This window comes from Thunnus albacares, chromosome 3 (assembly GCF_914725855.1).
Source record: "Thunnus albacares chromosome 3, fThuAlb1.1, whole genome shotgun sequence".
Taxonomy (NCBI): domain Eukaryota; kingdom Metazoa; phylum Chordata; class Actinopteri; order Scombriformes; family Scombridae; genus Thunnus; species Thunnus albacares.
In genome coordinates, this window is record NC_058108.1 from 7,325,980 (window position 1) to 7,343,035 (window position 17,056).

Genomic DNA, 17,056 nt, shown 5'->3' on the forward strand with positions numbered 1-17,056 from the left:
TGGACAGCTTTAAGTACACCAGTTCACACCAGGCACTAGAATGTGTCTCCATATGCCTCTCGACTGACCACGTGTGATCAGATCTCACTTCCCCGCTCTATATGCAGATAAACACGTACATCGTTTCCGTTTGCAAACACCAAATGCGTTGTTGTTTTTAACTGGCAGGAGGCAGCAACGCACCACCTGTGTCTAGTCTGCCAGAAATTCAAAAATATGGCTAGAGAATCCATTTTGCCTGTTGTTGTGGCTTCCTGTTGTTGTTTCGCACTTTAATATGACACGGTTGGCAATTGAGTACATACTTCTGCTCATGCAGAGTCACTGGAGTAGGCAGTCTTTCAGTAAGACCCAGGACACATTTTTGTACACTTCTAAAAAAAATGTGGCCACATGTGGCCCAGACCACCTCCGAATGTCGTCTGAGCAATCAGAACTGGGTGCATTCACACCTGTACTTAGAGTTGTCCACTTGTGATCATATCACCCAAGACACATTTTAATGCCAGTTGTGAACGAGGCCTTTATCTGTCTACTTCCTTCTGAGCAGATAGCATGCAGTGGGTTTATTGGAGCTTTGTCACTGAAAAAAAAACTGCTACCAAAAAACAAGGCTTATGAGAGCAGTGAGGGTGAACCAACAAACAATTATAAGTTAACAATAAGATGAAAGACGCTAAAGTGCTCAACAGAGCTGAAGAGAACTGCAGAGTCGGCTGATAATTCTTCATGGCTACGGCTTCATCACAAGCGATTCTGCTCACATTACACATACTCATTTGGTCCATTGTTTATATAAAACATTGAAAAGAGCAGCTGTAAGGATAGTCTTATAAGCACTTAATACATACTGCAATTGTGAAATTGAATCACTTCTAAAAACTTAATATTGATACTTCAACTGTTATTGCATTGAACTTTTTTACTTTGAAAACTATCTACCTGAATTTGTTTGGATTTCAGTAGCCAAGGTAATTTCAAGTTGTGCAATTTCAAAAACTTGTAGCAGAAGTATCTAATGTTCAGAAATTACACTCAAGTTGTTCAAATTAAATTAGTCATTTTTGGATCCAAAAAATTCCAGTCAACAACTCAAAATGCTTAAGTTGGACCGGTGAAGGTCAAACATCAGAATTCAACATGAGTTTCAAACTTAAACATTGGGTTTAAGTCAAGTATGAATGGAACTGATCAGATCTCTGTCCAGGCAGTTTGCGTTCTGTCAGAAACGTTTTCAGTTTTTGAAATTGCAAAACCCCAAGCATTCAGTAGTAATGAAATTTTACAATTAGGTATTCAGTTGCTTATTAAATTAAAATTATTATGGTCGTTTTTCTTGGCCTCCATGTAACTGAGGCAAAGACACCAGCTTTCTTTAAGAATACCTCCAACTCAAAAAGAAAATACTTACCACTTTTGACTTTGAGTTAATCAAATCATCACAGAGTTTATTTCAATATTGGCATATTTCAACCATAAAATAAGGGCCATTATATACAGAATGAATCATTAGGTCAAATAATTACTTGGACTTTTGGAGTTTTAAATTAAATATATTAGATATAGAACAATTTACAGTAACAGTTTATATATGATTACAATAAAAGCAAAGCATACAATTACAATCATCTGTGTCTGAATCATGATTAAAACAAACGTTGCATCTAGGATCCACTTCTTGGGTTACAATGCCACCACACCAATTCTTTTAAGTCCTGCTTGCAAGAGTGTGAGGCTCTGCTGACAGTTTAAGTTGGTTGTGCAGCCCATTCAAATGACTTAACTCCAGTTGGGCTGACTTTGATCCAGTTAGAGGTAAAACATGGGTTCCAAGGACCTGTAGCTCAAGGAGACTTTTAGGCTGCTGTAATACTCCAAAAAGCTCATTTCACATGTCCACATACGAAAAATGACGACCAAAATGAAGCACCAATTTGATCATTACGAGAAGCTTTGTCCATATTTTTACTCCAGTACACCATCACTGGCAACATGTCAGACATAATGTGATTCATTGCAGGCCATGCATTTTCAGTTTACTGCCATAGAGTTATCATAGTCTCACAGCATGTAATGTCTGCTCCCTTTGTGCCTAAGCTCCTCTAGCTGGTGGGAAATAAGTAAACCTCACTCACGAGTCACAGTGAGTATTCCTGTATTTCACTGGCAGAACCGCACTTGAAATCAAATTTAGAGTTTGCACAACATGCTCTTGAAGATGGCTCTGTGGGCAAATACCAGCATACTTACAGCCTTGAGGTCTCTCAAATAATGTGCATGCCAACAGGAGGAGCACATAGGTTGCAACGGGTGCAGACAACTAGTAACACAAAAAGTAAACCAAAACCACTGGCCTTGAAGACTTGGACAAACTCAGAATTAATCAGCTGACATTGGTGACCAGCTGCAAGTGGATTGGGGGGTTGAGTATGTGAAAAAAAAGTTTGGCTGGCCAGCCTGCGCACATTGTGGCAATCAAAGCCAAATACAAAGCTTCTTTTGGTCGTACATCCATGATTTTGTTCATCAGAACACAGAGAATTCAAAATAGTTTGGAGTACACAGCCATCCTCACGTCAAATTCATCACCAATCTAAAAATATGCAAAATTTATACAATTCTTGATCGTACAGAAAAGTCCCCACAGTTGAACTGCTACACAGGGCTGCATTTTAAGATATCAGCATTCAAGTCTGATCAACTTTGTGGCAAGCCGAAGCACGTAAAAGCAAAACCACTGACATCCTGTAAGCTTATCTGTTACACTCAACAGCGCCAGCCCAATCCTGGCCTCCACCCTGCATGCTTTGCACTTCCTTCTGCTCAGCAAAGGGCAAAAATAAGGTCCTTTAATTTTAGAGCCATTGTGCTCTGTAGTAAGTCTCATTGATCCATAAGGTCCAGTTTTTCATTGAGAACTGAAACAGGAAATATCTAACATATTACAGTAGAAGTCCTATAGGCAACACGAATAGCTAAGGAGGGATGCAACTGGAAAAGGCAGAAAGGTTCTTGGTGTTCAATATGGGAGGTATCTGAACAGATATGAGTGCTCAAAGTTGAAAACCAAGGCTTGTGTTAGGGTTTCAGTAACTTGTTGAAGGGCTCAGGTGCAAACGGTGGATGACCTCCCAAGAGAGACAAGACTGACATGCCATCTCATTGTAACTTGATGAGAGAGGAATTACAGGCAGCACAAACAAACACAGTCTCTCTCTGGGCCTCTGGAGCTGAAGAAGAAACAGAAATAAGACAATGTGATCAGTCAAAAGTCAAAGAGCAGATAAGAAAGAGGAACAGAGACAGGAGACTGTGCTTTGACATGATGCAACTGTCATGCAATTTTATCAATCAGTCACCTGTCGACATGAAATATTCGAACATTCTCCCTTCTCACCTGTTGCTCCCATGCAAGATCTCAGCACTTTGAAAGAGCAGCATCGGGAACAAAAGCTGTTGCCACAGTTACTGCAGTTCCTCTGCAATAGGAAGAGACATCGTGTTGAAGCTTGTGCCAATGGAAAAGTAAGACAAAATTAAATATGATGATGACGCGATGCCTAAATATATCTTTAAACAAGTTTTCAGTCTCACCCTTTTCTTCAGCACTGAGAAGACGGCATTGCAGCTAGAACAGTTGCCTTTGTAGACAGAAAAAGAAACATAACATTATGAAAAGCATCTGTTCACAAAACGCTCTTCTTTCATCACTGAAGTATAATAAGAGGGAGGAAATACAGTGTCAGAGCAGACTGACCTGTGCTGGTGGTGGGGTAACGTTTACGCAGTTTCTCTGTCAGTTTGGACACTTTGCTGCGTATTGGTTCATTGCGACTGAGGAGACCATTTTCAGAGATGGTGTCATACTCAGGAGCTCCAAGCGGCCCATCATCATCCTCCTAAAGAAGATGGAGGAGGAGGGAGAGACAAAGAGAAAGGCAGACTGAATGAGACACTTACATACACTGTAAGCTACAGTAATTGGAGTAAGTCTTTTATAGTATGAAAACCTGGCCAGAATACTGAGCCGAACTCAGCAGTACAGCTGAACTGGATGAAATTTATTATTACAATTACAGCCAGTTTAACTGATAGATGTTTGGCAAATGAATCAAGCATGATGATGGCAAATACTAGGACTACTAGGGAGATAGATCGAGAGAACAAACATGCATGTACATGGAAAAATGGATGTATGTTTATACAGGATCTATTTGCCAAAAATGAGGACACTGAACCCCTCACAGAGCTGAGAAAACAATACATCTCTATACTTACCTACATGTTGCACAAAAAAGACTTGTTAAAAAGACCTGTTCCCACTTTCTGGAAACTTAAAGCTGGGTGGTGATGTTATTTATAACCAGTGTGCAAAATACCCTTTGACAATTGGGAGTCCCGGTGCCAAACAGAGTAGCAGAGTAGCCATACATCAGCAACTAGATCCCAGTAACTATTTAAGAACGAGTGCAGTTGTGTATCGTGTATTGAACATTTTACATATGCCGAGGCGGAGCAAACTGCATTCAAATGACATAAATGCTTTGACTGAAATATATATTGTTATTTTGTTATATAAAATAAACCTTACTGTGTCGATAAATGGAAAATAATCAGACACGTTGTTGAGAACCCGTTCAAATTTAATTTTCAGATTTTCAGGGGATCCAAGCTGTCGATTAGGCCTAAGAGTTCACTGACAGGCAAAACTACCACTTCACATGACAGCAATAAGATGATACAAGAGGACCAGAGAGTTAGAGGGCAATGAATTAGAAGGAAATAGTCTCAACAAAATAAAAGGATAACGATGAATGTCAAAAAAAAAAAAAAAAAAAAAAATGTCTGCCCTCAACATACAAGGCTTTCAGAGTACAGGTCAACTTGTTTCTCTTTGGTGTGCAAAAAAACACCAATTAGCATAAGGGAACGTGACTTAAAGCATGATGTATATGTCATTATGCACCAAGTTAAATTTGTGTTTCATATGCTGTAATTAAATACCTAAATGTTTACAATATGGTTTCCATCAAAACACACACACGCAACATAAGATTAGTGGGTCCATCTCACTAAATCGGTTTGAGGAGGGAAAAGCTGATGTCAATGACACAATATGACGTCTCTATGGTGATGAACAATGACCAGATGTCCTTGTGCAATGGTTTCACTGGAGCCACAATTATGGGCCTGCAAATTATACAGCACTACCTATCACTACTGCATACTCATGCTCAGGGAACAGACACAGGAACAGACGGATGGATGGACTGATGGAGGGTTACCAGGAAATCTACTCACCACTAAAACCAAAGGCGTTTCCTTCTCGAGAAGCAGAACAACACATGAGAACGACGTTACCCACAAGCATTGTTATTCAGTGTGACTACACATGAACATACATACAAAACCAGGCTTCAACGAGCAAAGCAGGAGCTACACCACAAAAGTAACCTCACACAAGCTTCCAACACATGAAATAGTTGTATAATAAAACAGTTCATGTGTCAAGTGGGTTTATAAAAGCAAAATTACTGAGTGGCAGTGCACTAGCCTCTTCTAAACAGAGTTGGGGTGACACACTCACCTGCAGGGAAATTGCATTTTCCTGAGTGCAGAGGAAAGCAGAAAGAAAACAGGAAGTAACAGGAAATATGTCGTCAGCATGAAAGGGGTTTTTCACATTTAACGCAGAGATATGAGAGAGGTATCGATCTTCCCATCTAACTCTCTGCAAGACAGCAAATAAGCACATTACCCAAGATGTTGTACTATTCCTTTTACATTTACCAGCACATGGCTGCTGTAATGATTCGTTTTATCCTGATGTGTCTTTTATCACTTATCTAACAAGACACATTGTGGCGCCCGGATGTCCATAATTCCAACATCAGATCTGATATTATGAGGAAGAAGTTAAAGGTTGCCCGAAAAGAATAAAAGCAAGGGATCCCAGATTTGGGCAAAAAGTTTTAGGATTGTATTTACCTCAATGGCATCCTTAAATTCATCATCAGGCTCTGCCTCCTCAGCTTCCTCCACACTGCCGGGAGACAGATCCTGCAATAAAACACACACACATTAATTCATAAATACTTGTTGTAAAAGCACCTCAGACTGCTGCAGGGTGATCAACAGATATTCTTTAACCTTGATCACAGATGAACATAATATTATTTTTGATGGGTGAATTTTTCAATTCACTGTTGCCTTGTTGTGACCATGAGGCCTCCAGAAACATACAGTCACATGAATCTGACCCCTTTCTATGCCTTTGGCTGAGAATAAAGTCACAACAGGATGGAGCAAATCCATGCAGGGATATGCATTATGGTACTGGGTGAATACATTGAGAGCATGGGTTAAACTGGATAAGAAGCTTACAGCCATGGTTGGTTTTAATGTAAACCACGACCACTAAATCCTTCAGTGTTCAAACCCACATGCACTTTTCTCCACACTGTCCTCCATCTGCTCACCTCCAGACTAGTTGGTGTGGGGGTTCTGTCCAATATGTTGCCCTGTTCATGTTCTTCACATGTCACCTCTGAGGCCTGGACCTGGCCCACATGGAACAGCTTCCTAAGGTCCAACAAAACTGGAACAAAAGAAATAACACTTGACTTTACTTTCTTAAAGGGATAGTTCACCTGCTTCTCCAAACTGGAGGGTGCGGACCAACATATACTGCAGGTAATACACTGACTATGGATAAGTACGACCCCACATGCGAAATGTCTCTTTAAGTTAACCTGTTAGTGTACGTCCATGTTATTATTTGACAGGATGAACTCACCTCTGCAGAAGTCTCTGTTCCACAGGAAGATGGCACTGTTGAGCCCGGCAAGCACCCAGCCCACAGGAGCGACATAGAGCAGACTCAACACTATTAAAATGCCTCCATAGAACCTGGAGGGGGATTTAACAAATGTCAGGTCACACCACTATGTAAGTGACTGATCAGCCAGTATATTCTTACAGTGATTAACACAGTAACCTTGGTGTGAATAAGACAGTATTACAAATAAGCTGTTCACAAGAGTCACCCCGCAAATTATGTTACAACATCAGTTTCCCTTCAGTGAAACTAGAATACTCAATGGCTTTATTTGTTTATGCTTATACTGGATTTGACACTGTTTGGTTTAAAGTAACCACAAGTTAGTGCTACTGTAGTAAATCTATGTAAATATGGCTACTGACAACATCAGTACAGAAACAAATAACCAAAGACAGCAGCTCTTGAGTAATGACTCCTCAGCTACACAAGGCCTTCTCTGTGTGTTGTGTGTGTGTGTGTTCACATGCAGACCTTGATGACTTGGTGTGATTGTCCCAGTACAGGACCTTGTAAAGAGTTTCAGCTGACTGACAGGCAGAGGACAGCATGTCATCCAGGTGCTTCAACCTGGTGAAGACAGAAAACATGAGCCCACCCACAAACACAAACACCAGAAGAACAAAGATACACTTCCACCCACACAATAACAAATGTCCTGCACAAATGTCACATAAATGTAGGACACATGAGTACAAGCCACAGTGTGTGAACTTGTTCCAAAGAGGGCAACTGATGGATATTTTCATTGTCAGTCTATGAATTACTTTTTCTATTAAATCTTTAATTTATAAATCATTATTATAAGATTAAGACTGAGATTAAGACCTTCTTTATCGTCATTTCTCAGCACTCACATCCAAGGTTAATAATGGTAATGGCTATAATGGTACAGTCTGTGACCACTAGCAGAGCTGTAGTTGTTGGTTTTGATGATCGACCCCATACAAGTTTGTAATGTGCTGTACACGGTATCAATGTGGCCATAAAAGTAAGACTGAAAGTAGATATAAACAATGCAGGATAAAAAGAAAACATGTTTTACGAGGTATGAAATGAATTGAACAAGTTTGTGAGGCCTCAAAAGTATCCATTTTTACATTTTTGGTGAAAAATAGTGAAAAAATGTGGTGAATCTTTGGATTTTGAACTGTTGATCAGACAAAATTTGACCTTGGGCTCTAAGACATCATAACAGGCATTTTTGCTACTTTTTGGCATTTTATAGACAAAACAATATCAATTGATAGATTAAGCGATAATGAAAATCATCATTAGTTGCAGCCCTAAACAAATTTTTACAAAAGTGACTGCGACACAGAGGTGAGGAGCACATAATGCAAAGTGGAGTGGCATCTACTCCACAATTTTTTGCAAACAAATTTAGATCCAGATCTGGATTAAATACCCAAAGTCAGTTGCACACATGTGTAAACATGCTCTCATTGCCAAACCATTCAATACAGAACATAGCCCAATCCACAGCAGCATCTGTCTTACAGGTCTTTGACTTCCAGCATAGCCTCCTGTTTAGTGAGGTGCACTGTCTGCAGGTCTCTGCGATGTACAGCATGATAGCGCCTCTTCTGGAGCTCCGCTTCCGAGGATCTGCCCACGCACCTGTCCTGCAGGTAACCCAGGGCAGCAGGCACTGTCACTGCCACCACACCCACTGAGAACCAACCCACTGATACCAGAGAGGCAGACAGAACAGTGAGTAGATAAATTATTCAAGTGTCTTTTTAAACACCACACTAAAGATGGATAAATATTAATGCCTAATGCCTCATCTTACCTTCATTAACAGTGCAGAAGAAGACATTGAGGAATATACAGACAAGCAGAGAGCACACGGGCATCTTCCACCTGAGGGATAAAAAATCAACATGGAAAACTGCAATATAAATATGGCTTCCTGCAATCCAGGCCAAAAGCAATTACATCAACTGATTGTCAGGCAGGCCACAAATAAACACACATACACACCCGAGCAGGAAGCGTGCCAGCTCCACCACATCTGCAACTGGTTCTAGGAACAGTGCCATTCTCTTATAGGACACAACCATGTTGAGTAGGTCAAAGTTGGGGGTAGACCGCGGGCTCCCCAACTCAGAGGCGTCTGGGGACCCAGGAGTCTCTTTGGATAACGAGTGTACCAGCTCCCCCCGTTCCCCTGCACCCTGCGAGGGGTCCTGGGATGCTGCTGCACTGTGCATCATCATTCCTGTACAGCGTGAGGGAAAGAAAGCAATCCTGACAGTGAAAGGGCAAAAAGATTCCCGGCTTAATGTCACAGCCCCCTAAATAAATATGCTCTGGACCCCGCCTATAAAACCTGCTTACATGGAGTTACAAGCAGCATATAAAGCTGCGGGTATGATGTTTAATCTCTATCATCTGATAAATAAACAGCAGCAGGTCGTGGAGTTGATGTGGTAAACTTTAATTTCCACTTTTCCCAACTTTTAAGTCTCAGCAGAAACCGTGTGACACATTTTTCATCTAGATTCAGGCGGGACAAGCTGAGTGAAATGTGTGTTTATTACATGTGTCTTATTAATGTGTGTTAAGTTTGTGTTGTGTATGAAGCTGTTGATACACGTTTTGTTTACGTGGCACAAAGAGCCATAGATTCAGGTCAGTAATACAACCTTTTCAAGGGTGCACTGCATCTAATGAAAACTATTCTTGGTACTGTAAATTGAGTCATTTTTGAGTGAGTTCCTGGTAATTCAAGTTGCAGCCAAGTATTTGATTAAGTACTGTAGTATTGTAGCAATAATAATAGTAAATGAAAGATTTTAGAACTGCAACTACAGATAATTTTCATTCATCTATTGATTTCTTTCTCAATTAATTGATTAGTTGCTTGGTCCACAAAATGCCCAAGATGCAACTTAAAATGTCTTGTTTTGTCCCAGTTAACAGTTCAGAAACCAAAGATATTCAGTTAACTATAATAGAAGAATAAAGAAACCAGAAACTGAAGAATCTGGAAACAGAGAATTCTGGCATTTTTTCTTTTAAAAAATGACTCAGAATGATTCACCGATTGTCAAAATAGTTTGCGATTCATTTTCTGTCAATCAATAAATCAATTTATTGACTAATTGTTGCAGCTGCACAAGATTATTAGAGGGTGTAGTTGGTTTAAGTTTGTCTGAACATTTATTATTTCAAAAAATAGTTAACTGAGAGTTAAAAGTTTGGAGAAGTGGAAATTAAAGTTTAAGAGAAGGGATGCACTGATCTGTGTTTTTCAGTACCGATACCCGGGCTTTGGGTATCAGCAAATACTGAGTACCGATCTGATACCAGTGTTTAATTAATAAGCTTTATGCCTCACTGTGTGGAAGAGACTGGGATCATTCTTTTATGTGTAAGGCAATATCAGACTTGACTTAAACTTTGCTGTAATAACTTAGTAAAACAAAACGTCACAAATAAATACATAGATATAAATTTACTGAATAGTTATTTATTAAAATAATAGTATCCGATACCAGATCCAGCTATTTGAGTCAGTATTGGATCGATATCAGATATCAGTATATCTCTATTTAATAGTATATATATTGGGATATTTAGGAATGTGCACATATGATTGTGAGCAAAACTTTCTCCCAGTTATGTGCATACTCCTGCTATGATCACTGATGTAAACTAATCTTCCAAAGAGCTACTTTCTTACTATACAAGTAATCTTAACCTATCACTCAGCTACATGACTGGTTTTGCTGTAACACACGAATTTAGACCATTTACTGTGTCCTGAAGAGCACCTGATTCGCTACAATAAGCAACATCCTCAAATCAGGGCCTCAGTGTTGTGGCCTGTGAGATGCTGTCAGACAGGAAAGTTAATGCATGCTGACAGACGGACACTATAAATATCTTATAGTTACTTCAGCCCAGCTAATATGATCTGGGAGATAACTTACCCCGACCTACGTTTTCAACAACAGCCAACAAGAGAAGCAGCAGCAGCAGCAGCAGCAGAGAGAGGGAAGCTCAGGCGAAACTAGCCGACATCATCCGCCTGCAGGAAGGAAGAGCCTCCACATTCAACGGCCTGGTCAACATGACAGCAGCCCGGACTCCTCCATGAGCATTAATGTGTATAAAAGAAGTACTTTTACAAAAGTGCCGCGCTGTCTGCTGCGAAAACCGCCGGATAAAAGCAGCTATTTTGACTGTTGACGGCTGCTCGGTCCCAGCTAGCTGTTAGCACTTCCTCGTCCAATTCAGGCCAACTAATTGATAGCAGAAGAAGGAGCATACGTCCGATGTAGTCGATCACAGAGTGGTATGATCTTTGGATGATGAAATGAATTGATGTGGACTTTCTAAAAAAAAAAAAAAAAACCACTATGGGGGCTTGTTTGAGGGTTGGATTATTTTGGGCTATTGTTGAGGTATAGCCACGCATTCCCCACACAGCAACATTTCCTGTGTTCATTCATGATTGTTGTCTCACAAACAGTGCTGGTTTAAAAAATTTCAACCAGTAAAAGTTGCACGTCCTCTCCTTACTGATAGAGTCTCATTACTAAGTAGACTAGACTAATGGCAAAAGTTAAATTGGCCTTATTTTGTGTGCATATTTGATGGCATTTGTGTCAGCAACTGCAATTTGGAGCTTTGTTTTCACTGCTGCAGGGCGGGTGGGGAGTCAATAAGAGAGAGGGAACAGAGATGACAGCTCATATAAAGGTACAAATACAGGGAATAAAGAAAAAATATGAATGAGGATGGAGGAGAGCAATCAGAAGTATCAGTGTGGCAAAATAGGCAAAACTATGAATCTGATCTCTATGTAGCAATGCAATTATTTCTTCAAACCTTTAATATAAATTGAATTGAACTTTTAATGCTCTGTGTTGCGTTGAGAAGTTCACTGGTCCTGAAACACAGATATTCACTTCAGTGGGAAATATAGCCATATAAACACACATACACATAAACTGCCCCTCTTTTTCCTTATTAATACATCCAATCAAACTACTGAGTCAACAAACGGGCAGGGTGTGATGGGACGTGACTATCTCCTGGGACACTAGAGTGATTCCATTAAGCCTTAATGAAACAGTTTAGCAGCTGCAGCAGGTTCATAAGTACCTAATCATTTATAACTCCTCCACACAGCAGCAGCAACGAGCTGTTTGAGGACATATGAGAACATGTGATGTGTGATACTACTGATGCCCATGAGAGAAAGAGCAAGACAGAGTGAAGCAGGTATGGGTATGGACAGTTACCTGCAAAACAAAAAAGAGTTATAGTAAATCTACTGCATATTCTGGCTAAAAGTAACAGTTTTGCTGCCTAAAGTCTATACAGAATATCTTAGTGGTTATTGTGTGAATGGGAGAAAGTTCACCTAAGGTCAGGAATAAACAATACAGAAATTACCCTGTGTAGAGAAGGGCAGCAGAGAAAAAGATGTCAACAACAACTACTGACTGCAACATTCAGAAACCGCTGTTTGTGACTGACAGTAATATCATGTAACTACAACTACATCACAACTCAAGCAATCTGAATCTTGGCTGCAACATGCTGGAAGTTGTAATTCCACACCCGAATATTTCTGGTTTGGTATTGAACATGTTTTATATTTGAATCCACTGTCTGAGCACCAAGTTCCTCCAGCTATATCTGACAATACTCTTTTCAAGACCTTCATTTCTCTTTTTTTAATGTAAAGATTGTGGTTGGTGTTTAATATGACTTCTTGTAAAGGGCATATTTAGTAATACATGTATATGATATATGGTATGATTTATTTATGGATTACAAACACATAAACAAAATCCAAGAGATAACATGCTAAAGTGAAAACACTTATTTCCAACAAGGTCGCAAGATGTTAATAGACAAAGAAACATAAAGAAGCACAAGACATTCAACATAAAACTAAACAATAAAATCCTGACATCAAAAAACACATCACCACAATTTAAATTAAAGAATGATAACACACACATCAAAACAGTAAAAGTACCTAATCATTTTTGGATATATACTATATGTTTTGATATGATGTTATTTGTCTAATGATCATCAGACAGAATTGGCAATTCATTTTCACTTCATATGACCTGTCGCCCTCTACTGGCACCCAGCACAAGGTGCCTCTGGCACAATGTTAGAGATCAACTATATAGAAAGAGCCAACAGGGCTATCCTCCTCAGCGGTCTCAAAAGATGATGTCCCTCAGACTGCATTCGACATGGAACAACAGACTTGTTGAGGTGGACTGGGACTCTGCAGAGGCCTGGCTGTTCTTCTTCTGGACCTGCTAGCATCTTCTGGTATCAGTTACAGTGCTGGAGTAAAAGTTAATTTGCATCTTTGACCAAACCAAATATTAAAAACACATGTGAAATGCTGGGATTTTGAGCAATTTCAATACTTCTCTATATTTTCCGTTAACTCTCTGACATGTCATACCAAAACTGCATATTAGGATAAATTAAGCACAAATAAATAATTAAAAAACAAAGATTTAAACAAAATATATCTTTCTACATTTTTAGAGATTGTCATGAATAACAAACGTAAACAGACTCATCATAAAACAAGACAAAATTGCACTTAGAATCACACTGAAAGGTTCCACACACTTAATATAAATTAGTAATACTGAGCCATTGTATACAGTATGAAGCAAAATGGTTGACATGGTCATCAAATAGCCATAGTACCCATCTTTTGTCTATTTTTGCCTCGTCTAATAATGAGATGACGCCTCTTACAGAGCATTAACAATGGAATAAAGATTAGTTTCAATAACAGAATAATTAATAGTTTGACAGAAACCACAGACAGCTCCTGTAACTGTGAGAGCAGTACCTGCCATCTCAAAAGGAAGACCTGGTAGAGAAGAGTGAAACAGTACAGACAGAAGATCTACTGGTTTATGTAAAATCAAGAGATCATTTAAGGTTAGATTAATATATGTGGGCCATTCATGGTCCTTCTCAAAAATCTGATATTAGCCTGTGATTAGGCTCCACCTCTGAAATGTTGATAGTACCTGCCTGTGCTAGTCACAACTAGGGGGACTGTTGTTTGTCCTGCACTGTAACTCAGATGCCTGCAACTATAATTCAGACTTTAACTGTCTGAATAATTTCTTTCAACAGCTTTAGATCTGTAAAATCCTGTAAAAATTTCTTTACACTAAGAAATGATCAAATTAAAACACATTGAGCATTGCATAAAATCAGCTGTTCACATCTTGTATTGAAAAATTTTGGTCCTTAACCTTAATGTTGTGTCCCACTTAACTGGAGCTACTTGCTATGTGAACGCTGGTGGAATTTGAGCCCCCCACAGTTTCTGAAGGACTTTCCACACTGTCCACAGATGTAAGGCTTCTCTCCGGTGTGGATACGGAAGTGCCTGGTTAAAGCCCCAGAGTGACGGAAACACTTGGAGCACACTGAGCAAGTGTACGGTCTCTCTCCTGTGTGGATGCGGAGGTGGGTCTTGAGGTTCTCCATGCGGTTGAACTCTCGGTTGCATTCCGTGCAGCGGAAGGGGCTGCAGCCCGGTGGGTAAAGTTGCAGTCTGGTCCTCTTGCTTCCCGCTACCGGCTGCTGACGCTTCTGCTGGCACTGGCCGTAATGCCGCCGCAGCAAGCTGGGCAGGTGGAAAGTCTGACCGCAGGACTTGCAGGAATAGATGTTGGCGATGGTGTGGCCGAGACTGCGGCTGGTGCGGACATGGACTCCAAAAACCTGCGGGGAGGCTTCCTGGATGGGAGCTTGTTCTGTCAGCTGGAGGATGTTTGGGAACTCTGAGGAGAGGGATGGAAGATCTATGGATGGTGTGAGGCCGGTGGTCAGGTTTGGAGGATGAGCTGTACAAAAATCACACATGTAGGAGTTCAACTGATGGAAATTTGAACACTTAGAAACTTCATATTAAAAACAAAAAGGTAAAGTTGCAAACATCTGATGTCAGTAATAATTTTTTAACAACAATGCAGAGCACATTACTTTTTGTAGGCTTCAGTCAGCAATAAGAAGACACAAATGTGATTACATTCTTATGGATTAGTCAGCTAGACTGACAATCACATTTATTTGATCTTGTTAATCTTGAAAGCATTCAAACTGCACAACTGTTTAGAAGCCAACTTAAATCACATTTGATGTTCATAATTATTTTAACTTTTAACTTTCTGTTTGCATATAATTTTGTTTTAATCAGTCTTCTTGTAAAGCTGTTATTCTATCGTGATTGTTGTATTTATGCTTTATAAATAAAGTTTATTATTAATAGTATTTAGTGCCCAACTTGTCCAGATGCCTACTTTGAACCCCAGCACCTAAATGCATGATGATGCAGATGATAGAGGCCATCAATATCATGACAGTAGTCTAAACTAGAGCTTCTCAGCCATGGGAACAGGAGACCACAGCTGTTTCAGCTGCTTCTCCACCCTGACTGGGGAAAAACCGAGCCCTTGAATATCAGCATCAAATGTCAACAATCTGAATAGTTGTTGCTATAGAGGTTCATACTTTGACAGTTTTCCATCTTACCCTGTGCCAGCCTGGTGCAGGACAGCTGTGTGTTTGCGTCTTGGCAGTGAATATTCTGCCCTTCTGGTTTCCACTCCTCCTGCAATGTGGACTGGACCACAGACATGCACTCTGGGCCGAAATCCTCCAATTTGATTGAGTCTAAACAGCAAGCAGAAGCACCTCCTCCCTCCTCTTCTGGCTTCTCCTGCTTCACGGTAACCTGCTCTGTTGGGAACTCGTCCTCGCTGTTGGGAAGTAGTGGTGAGTGGTGGTGTTGAGCTGCCAGGTCTTGACATGGTTGGTTGATGCTTTCTATCTTCACCACACATACAGGGGAAATCTCTGCAGTGACATCTGCAAAAAGAAAGATCAGAAGCACATTTGACCTTTTTCAATGTTTTTCACAAGTCACTAAAACATTACTTAAATTGCCCTGCAAAGTTTGCACTCTTATGAATTGCAGATACTTGAGCATATTTTCTGTGAAAGCCTTTTAAAAGAACAAAAGCAGTAATCTAAGTACACTGCTGAGTTTAGACAATCCGTTCATTAGGGAACTGAAAACCCCTCTTAAGTTATTTTCAGTTATTATAATGATGTGCATTGATTAAGTCATTTGAAGGAGAAAAACAACAGAATTTATAAGAGACCAGTATAATCCTAAAATGTTACTTATTTAAGGTAAATTTAAGGCATTTAAGACTGTCACCTGGGTTAAACTGTGTATATTAACTAGTGAGAGTGTGCATTAAGAGGTGATGAGAGCTTTTTAAGCTTTTCAACTGATATTTTGAACCATATTGTGTAGATTAATTTATCAAATTACATTTTTGAGGAGGTACCTGTACAAATGTGCACACACAAACAAATGTATCTATCTGCAATTGCTTTTGCACGAAGAGCACTGAAGAGACCGGTGTTTGTAGCTCAGTCTTGACTAGCATGTGGGTGTTACTACAAACCGCACTCATGTGTCAACAAAATGTATGAAAATGTCATCTGAGGTATTATATTCTGCTTTATATTGACCTACAAGGTATGATGGCAGGAAAGTGATCAGGCAGAAAATAAAAACTGCTGTTTACCTTTAGTCAAAGCAGCGGCAGCACATCCATCATTTCGGTTTTTCTCCTGGTCTGAAGCAGCATCACTAATAAGCTGTGTCCTTACATCACCGTCTGATCTCCGCTCTTCATCTCTGCTCACATGGTTACGTTTGGGGTCTGGATGAGGCTGATGTGCACGGCTGTTACCTGCAGGAGTGTCACCTCTGCCCCCCGTGCAACTGTGCACTTTGGGTTTTTGCGACATGTGACTGATGTGAGGTTGATGTGTCTGCTTTGCAGGAGCAGTACCTCTTTCCTCCAGCATGGCTTCAGCTCTCTGCAGTCTTTGTTTGAGGGTCTCGTTCTCTCGTCGCATCTCTTCATAGATGTCGCCTGTTGCCTGACCTACAAGCTCCGTCACCTCCCGAACTGCGATCTCCACAGCCACTTCAAATGCTCCATGTATCGCTGCAACAAGCTCCTCTTGCAGGGACAGAGCCACCTCACATGCGGCTACAGTTGTCACAGACGGGCGCTTTTTGCTCCCAATCAGCTGCGGTTTCATGGTGCATTCACTCTGTGCAATGGTTTGGAAATATTCACAAAAATCTCACCAGAATTCGGACTTTCCTGC

At 40.2% G+C, this 17,056-nt stretch overlaps 2 protein-coding genes across 5 annotated transcripts; both read right to left on the bottom strand.

Annotated features, from left to right (window-relative positions):
• Nucleotides 1-1,421: 1,421 nt before the first annotated feature.
• Nucleotides 1,422-11,135, bottom strand: zfyve27 (zinc finger, FYVE domain containing 27). 4 transcript variants are annotated; one of them, XM_044346050.1, is made up of 13 exons: nucleotides 10,790-11,120; nucleotides 8,825-9,062; nucleotides 8,634-8,704; nucleotides 8,339-8,525; nucleotides 7,313-7,408; nucleotides 6,797-6,909; nucleotides 6,480-6,598; nucleotides 5,989-6,060; nucleotides 5,588-5,608; nucleotides 3,758-3,899; nucleotides 3,595-3,641; nucleotides 3,398-3,479; nucleotides 1,422-3,230 (listed from the first exon to the last, which is right to left on the bottom strand). In XM_044346050.1, the coding sequence occupies exons 2-13, from the start codon at nucleotides 9,058-9,060 to the stop codon at nucleotides 3,160-3,162; spliced, it is 1,257 nt and encodes a 418-aa protein (XP_044201985.1). In that variant the 5' UTR covers nucleotides 9,061-9,062; nucleotides 10,790-11,120; the 3' UTR covers nucleotides 1,422-3,159. The 4 variants fall into 4 exon arrangements, with proteins under 4 accessions (XP_044201985.1, XP_044201984.1, XP_044201986.1 ...); XM_044346049.1 differs by having other exon boundaries at nucleotides 10,780-11,120; XM_044346051.1 differs by lacking the exon at nucleotides 5,588-5,608 and having other exon boundaries at nucleotides 10,780-11,112.
• Nucleotides 11,136-12,519: 1,384 nt separating this feature from the next.
• Nucleotides 12,520-16,993, bottom strand: si:ch211-284e13.5 (uncharacterized protein LOC793850 homolog). Its single transcript, XM_044346055.1, has 3 exons — nucleotides 16,462-16,993; nucleotides 15,395-15,730; nucleotides 12,520-14,706 (listed from the first exon to the last, which is right to left on the bottom strand). The coding sequence occupies exons 1-3, from the start codon at nucleotides 16,985-16,987 to the stop codon at nucleotides 14,138-14,140; spliced, it is 1,431 nt and encodes a 476-aa protein (XP_044201990.1). The 5' UTR covers nucleotides 16,988-16,993; the 3' UTR covers nucleotides 12,520-14,137.
• Nucleotides 16,994-17,056: the final 63 nt, after the last annotated feature.